The 9,518-nt window shown below is 45.0% G+C and overlaps 1 protein-coding gene across 1 annotated transcript in view; it reads right to left on the minus strand.

Annotated features, from left to right (window-relative positions):
• The window catches only part of PNPLA8 (patatin like phospholipase domain containing 8), a 74,151-nt gene extending 65,691 nt beyond the window's left edge, over positions 1-8,460 (minus strand). The window contains exons 1-4 of the mRNA XM_019543379.1: positions 8,329-8,460; positions 6,129-7,332; positions 4,368-4,517; positions 2,973-3,124 (exon numbers count right to left, since the gene is read on the minus strand). Coding sequence (XP_019398924.1) covers positions 2,973-3,124; positions 4,368-4,517; positions 6,129-7,223 — 1,397 coding nt within the window. The 5' untranslated portion in view covers positions 7,224-7,332; positions 8,329-8,460. The remainder of the gene's footprint in view (positions 1-2,972; positions 3,125-4,367; positions 4,518-6,128; positions 7,333-8,328) is intronic.
• Positions 8,461-9,518: the final 1,058 nt, after the last annotated feature.

Genomic DNA, 9,518 nt, shown 5'->3' on the forward strand with positions numbered 1-9,518 from the left:
ATTTTGGTCACTTTACTAGCCACAGCATCGCATTGCAGGCTCATGTTCATCTTGTGGTCAATGATGACCCCCAAGTCTCTTTCTTCTGTACATCACTTTCAGCTGAGCTTGAGAAACCCAAGCTGCAGACAATCTGATTCCTCTGCCATAACAACTCTACTCATAGCTATCTATGGTCTCAATGAAGACTAGATTCTTACCGTATCACCTGGAATAGCTTTTATAAACATTGTTCCCCAGTGCCTCAATTCAGGGGCGTCAAACTCATCAACTCTAAGGTCTAGTTCTGTAGTTTGTGGCCATATCATCTGGTCCACAGGACTGCCCATGAACTTAGAAATTTGCAAGTGGCAGTATTAACTGCTGTGGCTGCACCTGCCGCCAAACTTCTGGGCCTGCAGGCCAGATAACAGCTCTGTGCTCTGGATCCGGACTTCAGGGCTCTCCGTGAAGCTGGATCCGCCCCACTGATCAAGGGCCAAGAACCCACAGCAATTAACGTTGCCACCACTCATCTCACTAACAAGTTTCCAAAAGTTTGCACTCATCTTACAGACAAAGGCTTATGCCTGTCTGAACAAGTTAGTCTTGAAGGTGCTATACTGTGCTGCCTTCTGCCTGACTTGAGACTAACACTGATAATTACATCTCTGTACTCATAATTACGTTTTAGTTCAGACAAGTAGAATTCATTTCACAACTCTTACTTATGCTAGAAAGGACTGTACAGGATTAGGCATAAATTTGTTTGTATAGTCCAGATCTAGATCTGAGAATAATGGTAGGGATGAAAACAGGCATTGTGTTACATTTTCATATTTTCCTCAGCTTTCTGAAAACTTTTCATTTGGGGGCTACTGGTCTATTTTATGTTATAAGCTCAAAAATAACTTATCCTGGAGTCTATTAACAACACTTAATATGGAACTATGCCAATGGAGAGAAAAAAGATATCTCCTTAAAGTAAAGAAAAGAGGAAAAAATATTTGTACTTGGATAACTAAATAGTTTTTGTACTTAAAACTTGTCACAGACTTAACCCTAACTGAAAAGAAGTACTGCTAATATGCATCAAATACTATTTACAAATAACTATAAGCTCAGGAAACGGCGTATTGGGAATGGCAAGTATAGTATTTTCAATCAGTAAATTCATGGAAAAAGTATTTTTTGAAAAATTTAGGATTCAAACCTGCAGATAGTTTTGCATATTTAACTTTTATAGAATACTAGATTCTTTGAGTTCAAAAGGACTGCTGATGGACATAAAAATGAAGTGCATGTATAAATGTTTGCAAGCCTGAACCTAATTATGGAGATGTGATATCAAAAATAACCAAACAACTAAAAGCAAGTGATTTAAGCAGAAAAGGACACAGAAATCAAGACACTTTAAAACACTGCTTTCCCCACCAGTCAATTCATTCTTGCTTAGAAGAAAAGTCTAGGTGAGTTACTAAGGCAGAAAACCAGCAATGGTAAAGTTCCTACTTCTTGTAAGGTATAGGATAATTATTTTGTGCTCTATTCTTTTCCAGAATATGCAAGAACTCCTGCGTATTAGGAGCTTAGTACCATGCAGCAGTTTTGGACATTAGTGATTGGATTTTGTGAGTTTTCCCCAGTCACTTAGCCAAGTTAAGGGCATAACACCCAATGCAGTTGGTTAAGATAAAGAAAAACAAACAAACAACAAAAATCAAAATACTTTTTTATTATGGCCAAATCTAACTATCAGAATGTGGTTGCCTGAGTACCCCGCATGAACCCTGTCCTTATACCCCCTGTTCAGACCTGGTCCAGAAGAGACCAGAGTCAGAGAAGACGCACCCAAACTTACTGGGGAAGGAGCCCAGACCAGTGCAGTACACAGCACAGCTGCAACACTTTTTAAGCTCCCTCTCCGTCTGGGTAGGCAGTGCACAGCTGATGACATCAATCCAGTGTGCTGCCGCAGGGAATTTACAAGACACTGAGGGTGCCAGAGAGGGGAATGAGAGAAATACCTGCTGTGGGAGGCGAGAGCCCACCTGTAGGGACAAGGTGCCAGCAGGAGCACTGCCGGAGGACAAAAGGACCCTGGCTGAAGTCTGATTAGAATAAAGCAGGGTGCGCTTTAGGGCTCTGCTCTTTGAAGTCAGGGCAGAGAGATAATGGACCCCCTGCAATAAAGAAAGGGGGAGTCATAGTAGAAAGAGTTATTTTCTTTTGGTTTATTACTGTATCCTGCTTCAAAGGAACAGTAGTAAAAAGGGGGAGAAGACGTAGTGGAGGGAAGAGGCCAAGACAGCCTTTTAGTTTCGTCCCAGGAGGCAACCGGAAGACAAAGAGATGGGGTGAGTGTGACAAGTGGATTTAGATAAAAGCTTGGAGTTCATGGTGGCAGGCAGGATCTTAAGTCACCATCAACAGTGGTTGGTAAGTAGAAGAGATGTCAGGGAGGCGGAGTCCCACATCAGCCTCAGAGGTACCATGACTGAACCCAGACGGAAGCATTAACAAGATCTAACTGAACCCCTCCTTGAATTCAACATCAAGGTGTGGCAGGTGAGTTGGGAAAGGGCCCTGTCTGGGGGAAAGTTTCATAATGACCCACAGAACCAGCTGGGGGGGATGGTGAAGGGCAGGGGAAATGACACAGAAGCTTGATTCAAGAATATAGAAGACTGCTTACATGAAACCTCTTAAGCTTGTTTCATTTACTTGCCTTCAAAAAATAGCCCAATTCAGAAAACACTTCTATACTTGGTTTACTCACCTGCATAAACCTATTCCACAGAAAAAAGGGACTAGTCATACATACAAGATTAAGCATATGTTACTAGAGTCCTGGTTCAAAACTAGAGTTTCCATTATCATGGAACTGTAAATAGTTTCAGAATGAAAGCCTAGGTTTATGGGCCACTGACTTCAAATTTAGATAACATTGGAGTTTACAGAAATCTATTGGTATTTAAAGGCTTCAGTCCTACCTTGTTCCTCCTCCATCGATAGCAAGGACTCGAACTCCCCGGCCCTTCACAGGGTTGGTATATCCAATTATAGCCAAAGCCTCCCTAACAGAAGCCTGAATATTTTCATCATGTGCCTGTCTCAAACGTAGTAAGCATGGAATTATTTGTTCCTGTAGTTGAAGTAAAAAATTGTGTTTACTGAAAAGTTGAAACCAGAAATGACAGCTTAAAAATTTAATGAGTATATTTAAAACTTAAGTTTTAAAATACAATTTTACATTTACATATAAGTATAGCTTTTCTGAATATATTTTACCCTTTTTTCCCATATCCTACAGGGGGGCAAGGATTTTATATATTATCATATATGATATAATGTATATCAATACAGTATAATATATATTGAGATAATAATCAAGAGTCAGATTTAAACACTTCTAATAACTATGACAACTACAGGTATAGCGTTTTATCCAAATAAGATGCTAATTATATGATATATTGGCTAAACAGCACATCAGGTAAATTTCTTTTATTATTTCTGAACAGATATGGTATTTTCTTTTTATTTTAACTCCAGGACCAAAACCCAAAGTATTTATTCAACACAAAAGCAGGGCATCTCAAACAGGAAATGTTTTCATATTACATTAGTATTATGTAAAGACAGAAAATGGAATACTTTCTCATTCTAAATGGCCTGTTTGGGTCATACTATAAAAGCAGGGGTTGTCAACCGGGAGTATGCATACACCCAGAAGTACTTAAGTATGCACATGCAGTGGGGACAGAGCACCACCATCCACCACCCCATGCCACCACCTCCCAGGATCAGGGCTGGGGTGGGGCAAGGGCAGTGGCGTCCCCCTGTGGGCCACACTGGCACCACCTGTCTGGCTGGACATGGGGGGGATGGGGGGGAGAGGGGGGTTGCATGTGGCAGCCACTGCACCCATCACCCTGTGCTGCCACTGTTCCGTGTCCAGCTGCGCACCACTCCCTCCAACCCCATATCTAGTCATGTGCCACCCCCTCCCTCTGCCCCCCCACTCCACATCCAGCTACAGGGAGTACACTTATTAAAAAAGGTTGGAAACACCTGCTATAAAGAAGTTAATCAAAATGAAGGTCACAGTTGAAGGTCTTGTTCATTTTTACATTGAAAGAATTCCTAACAAACAAATATCAACCAGAAAACTTAAGTTTGATGATTCTGCCCTAGACCTTGGGCTGTCAATCAGAGCTTACATATGAAATCTCTTGGAATAGATTAATAATGAAAAAAACCTCAAATGAATTTTGCCAAAAAGAAAAAAAAGAGCAGGTGAAGCAGAAGAATGCTTTTCTATGATACCTGTCACTAGTAACACTGACGTGTCTGCAGTTTGTGTGTTAAACAAAAATGAATTTCACCTTAATTGCAACTCCTCTGGTTTCTGGAAACTCCAGAAGGTGGTAAGACAGTTCTTCAATTCTGTTGATACAGATTCTTTGGTTGGAGGTTCTTCTTAAGGCCTGAACTAAAGCCCGAGTTCTGTTATCAATACTAACTCTGGCAATAATCTGATGACAAAGCAGAGAGAGAGCATGAAACTACTCAGAGAAACAAGGAAAGAACATGAAACATATATAAACCTGAAAAAGCTATTATCTGAATTTTATTTTCTTAAATTACTTGAAGTAGTGAGCAACTTATTTGTTCATTCGATCAATTAATATGCTATCCTCCCCAAAGGCTCAAACTGACTAACAGAAAGAGAATAAAACAACTTATTGAGACAGAAGTGAACTAGAGAAAAAGCAAGTATATTATCAATGTAAAAGAGAAACACTCCCTGCTCCCCCTCCCTACCACTGTAGGAAACATTGCTAATGGGAAGACTTTGAAGCACTTGCTAATGATGTCCAGCCTTGGGCTGGCAGACCTCAAGGGGGAGGGAGTTTCAGAGCTGAGGAGAACCTCTTCCAACATGTATTTGCCCAACAGACTTGTAAAAGGTTGCTCAGGGGTCATGAAGGAGCACAAGGGAGAAGGAAGTCACATAGATACATAGGGCCCAAACTGTTTAGGGTCTTATAAGTTAAAACCAGCACCCAGAGGCACAAAGAGAGCAGTTCTATACCTTGGACAGCAGTGGCCCAAGGTGCAGGGATGGCTCCCAGACGTCAGAAGCAGCTGTTATTTTTCTGTTCTCCCTCTCCTCCTCCCCAAATCAGAACCAAGCGCTACTCTCCCAGTCACCAGTCATAGTAACACTACTGCCAGCATCTTCAGTGTTATCCAGAAATCTATTGGGGGCTTGTGCAGACTCTGGAGCACTGGCATTACATGCTCTTGGTAACCCACTCACATCATGTGTACTGCTGCATTTTGCACTAGCTGCAGCTTCACATTTTCGAGGGCAGCCCCACATAAAGCTCAAAGCATAGTATAGCCTTGAGCTTATGAAGGGATGGATGGCAGTAGGCAGATCAAAGTCTGAGAGAAAGAGCCACAGCCTTCTCACTTGCCTAGGAGTGCCTTTCACCAACTCTTTCATCGCCACCACCTGTAGATCCAGATGCAGCAGCGGATCCAGGAGAACCTTGAGGCTGCTTACTTGAGTGACAAGAGGAGGCTGAACCGCAATGATAAAGAGTCCCAATCCCACCCTCCTCTGCCCAAGTCAAACGGTCTCCTTACCACCATCACCTCTTTTTTTATTTGGATTCAGTTTCAATTGGTTCACCTGCATCTAGTCCCCAATTAAAGCCAGACATTAGGAGAGAACTGAAACTGCACCACCTGGGTCAGATGGGAAAGAGAAACAGAGCTGATGGCATCTCTCTCTATATTATGCACAATGTCATCCATCAGCCTCATATACACATTGAATAGGAGGAGCTACAAGATGCCCTCCCTGGGGAACCCAACAGGGATGGTCCCAATAAAGGTGATGGATGAAAATTTGTTATCCTATCTGGGATCTCCCTGCTAGGAAAGAGAGGAACCAATGTATTCTAGTAGAATAATGTTGTAGTAGGTGAGGCTTCCAATAAAGCCTCGCCTAAGTAAATGAATTTTAAAGCAGCTTTGAAAAAAAAAATATCCCAATGAGAGAAGGTAAAATTAATATGCTTCTGATAACAACCAGCTAAAAGCTCAATATTTGTAAACGTTAATCAAAGACTTGCCTTTTCTCTCTGAAGTGACAGGTGTTTTTCTTTCTCTTCTGCAGATTTATTCTCTTTGCCATTTTGCTCTTCATCTTTCCCAGACTCATGTTCTTCTACTTTACCCTTCATTTCAGAAGCAGCTTTTGATTCAGCTCTTAATTTGGGAACCAGGCCACCAATATAGCTGTCTACAAAAGCTTGTACACTGTTACTAGGGTACGAAAGGAAGCTTGCAATACTCTTTTTAGGTGAAGCTGGAAGAGCTGTATTTGTCTTCTCAGCATCTTGAGTTTCTGTGGCAGAAATTAAGGCAGATGCTGAACTTGTGCTATTTGCATTAGTCATCTTACTTTCTGAATCAAGTTTCTTTCTTTCTTCAGTCTTACAGTCCTGTGGAAAAGCATTCCCTTTTTTTTGTGGATCCATAACAATATTAGTGCCAAAGTACAAGTTGATATGATTTGCTAAAAAGTTGTAAGTCTCTCCAAAATTTGTACTGAAGTGGCTTACATGAAAAAGGTAATCTTTTGAAATATCTTGATTAGTACTACTTGTACTTATCAGTGCAGACTCCAAGTGTTCATTGACATGAACAGGTTTCTTGGCAGCCAGACTATCACTGTAATCTCCCTGAATCCTGGCTGTTTGTTTATTTTCTTCTAGATTTACCTTGAGGTTATTTTCATGAGCATTACTTTCAAAAGCTTTTCCAAGAATGCCAGAATGTGGCTTGAATCGAGCTATGCGTGACACCAGTTCACTGTGAGTACCAGAAACAACCTTAGAAACAGATTCCAGAGTACTCTTTATTCGTGACATATGATTGTTCACTTTGTTAAGTCTCTCAGGAGAAGAAGTTAAAAGTTTAGAAACTCTATAATACAGGAAGTCATGGCTATGGATATTTTTACTATACCATAGTGTTCTATTTCTGGTCCATTTGCATTGACTTTTGCTTGTATGAATAACCCTAAGAGGAATAGCATGGTTTTTCCTCCAGTAAAGCTTAGGTCCACACAAATAGTACAGATGCTGGTTTCTCTGCTTCCCCAAAATGCTTTTTGTGTTAATCAGGAGGTACAAAAATGCCTCTAACGGCAAATTTACTGTCATCACTTATAAATCTTGATGCCTTCCATATGTTGCCTGTTTACACCATTCCAAAAGGCTAATCAAAACACCCCCCAAAGAACTACCCTCTTCACTTCATGGAGAGTGTTACCTGAAATGATAAAATGATTACAACAAGTTAAAAGAAATGCTGGGAGTAGTTTAGAAGTTATTATAACACAGTTTCCTTTCCACTAACAAGGAATAAACATTCAAATCAACTAGCTTCTTCAGGGTACCTTGCTGCCTAGGACATCTGGTAACAGCACCCTAATTTTTTCACTTACATTATCAGTTTAAGGACACCCTAAGGTAGAAGCCAAAATCACCAAAACTTCTTGGTAGCCTATAAGAAGTGGTCAGGAGCCTTTCAGGCTCCAGGGCGATTGACCCAGTATGGATCAGAGGTTGGGGGAGTTCTACAAGAAATGCCATTTTGTGCAGGGAGACCAAGGCTCAAATGGAGCCAGGCAATGAACCTGACACTTCAGAAATCACTCCTCACATTTCCTTGAAATCAACACCACTCCTTAAAGCTGCAAACCCAACAACTCTGGCAAACAGAGATCTGTGCTGCTTTGCGTCTCAGTGGGCAGCCAGGCTCCTCCGAAAGTGCTTTCCATATCGCATATAAAACATTTAGTACTATTCAGTACTCATCAACTGGAGCCACTCCTAACCTGATGGAAGAGTCTGGCAATTATGGGCAAAGTTACAGAGTGACGCTTAAAATGTGTGTGTGCTAAAGCTTGTTCACTCAGGCCCTCCCAGGACCTCGAAGGTGGGTCCCTTCAGGCAAGGGGTCACTCTGGGCTATGCTAGCTGGCATGAGGGCAACACACGCCTGTGCCACAGAGAGAAAGAGCAATTTGCAGCCCCCCGGTATCCCAAGGTGCACCGCTCCCAACCCCCCAGTATCCCAGGGAGCACCGCGCCCAGCCCCTTCCCCACCCCAATCAGGTACAGGGCCCAGGTGCTTCGAGCCACCTCCCTCCCCCGCGGCGAGTCCGAGCTGCACTGACCCACCCGCTAGACGCTGCGGGCACAGCCGGGGCCGGGCGGGGCGGGGCCCGCGGTAAGGCGGGGGCCCCACCCGGTGATAACTCACCCCCGGACAATGTCAGTGGCCGGGCCGGGGAAGCAGGAGGCGCTGAGGCGGGTCACTCCAGGCCCCGCGGGACAGCAGCCCTACACCAACAAGACGCGGGCCCCCCGCAGCAGGAAGCTGCGCCCGCTACTGCGCGTGCGCAACGCTCCACTGCGCAGGCGCCACCTCCCGACCTGCTCCGACCCAGTGACGTAGTTCACCCCTGACGCCCGGCTCCGGCTGTGGACTGCCTGGGCAGGGGGCGGAACTTGCTGCGTCGCCGCTCGTTGCCATGGAGAGCGGAGCGCCAGCGGTGGCGGCTGGCCTGATTGGCCTGGCGAGCTGCCGGGGGTGGGGCTAAGCCGGCTTCTTGCCGGAGCAGTTTTCGTCACCTGCCGGGGCCCTGGCGGGGGAGGGTCGTTACGCGCGGGGCCCCTGGCCCTTCGCCTGTAGCCTGGCCGGGTCGTCTCCTCTGTCCCTCGCCTCCCCCCGCGATGCGTGCTTTGCATTGCAAAACACGCCGGTCCAAACGCCTCGAAAAGCGCCCTTAGCAAGGCTGAGAAGTCAGAGCTGCTTTGAGGCTTTAGGCCCTGAAATCATGAGACCACCTCCACCCCGTTCTTGCAGATTACAAGTGTCACCCACTCCTAGACCCAGGGTCTTCACTTCGGTTGTGCTGAAGCCCGTCCCAGAGTACCCTCCCCCACAGAGCTGAGGCGGGGTCAAGATCTGGAGAATCTACTGCCTCTTTCCTAGTCCTGGTCCTGACGGCTAAAGTAGGGTTACCATGCGTGTGGGCTTTCCCAGACGTCCTCTTTTTGAGCCCTCTGATCTCTGTTTGGGCTGTTTTTTGAAAATCTGACCAAACGTCTGGGATTTCGCTTTGCTTCGCTGGTGGGAGCAGGGGGAGGGCGATTGGAGGCAGCAGGGAGCACAGGGGTACCTGCCTGCAGCTGCAGAGGCACGTGCAGACCTATGTGGTGCTCCCTGCTGCCTCAGATCGCCCTCCCCCTGCTCCCAGCAGTGGAGAAAAGCAAAATCCAGCACATTTGGTCAGGGCAGGGGGCAGGGACTGGGGCTGCAAGGGGGCAGAGGAGGCAGAGGGGTTGCCTGCCCCTCCAGCAGAGGAAGAAGAGTGGGAAACTGAGGGCTCTATAGCTGGCTGGTAGCACAGGGGTCAGTGTCTGCACTTGCAGGGCTGGAGCAGCCAG

The sequence above is a fragment of the Crocodylus porosus genome, unplaced genomic scaffold, assembly GCF_001723895.1.
Source record: "Crocodylus porosus isolate Cpor-Errol unplaced genomic scaffold, CroPor_comp1, whole genome shotgun sequence".
NCBI classification, from domain to species: Eukaryota; Metazoa; Chordata; order Crocodylia; family Crocodylidae; genus Crocodylus; species Crocodylus porosus.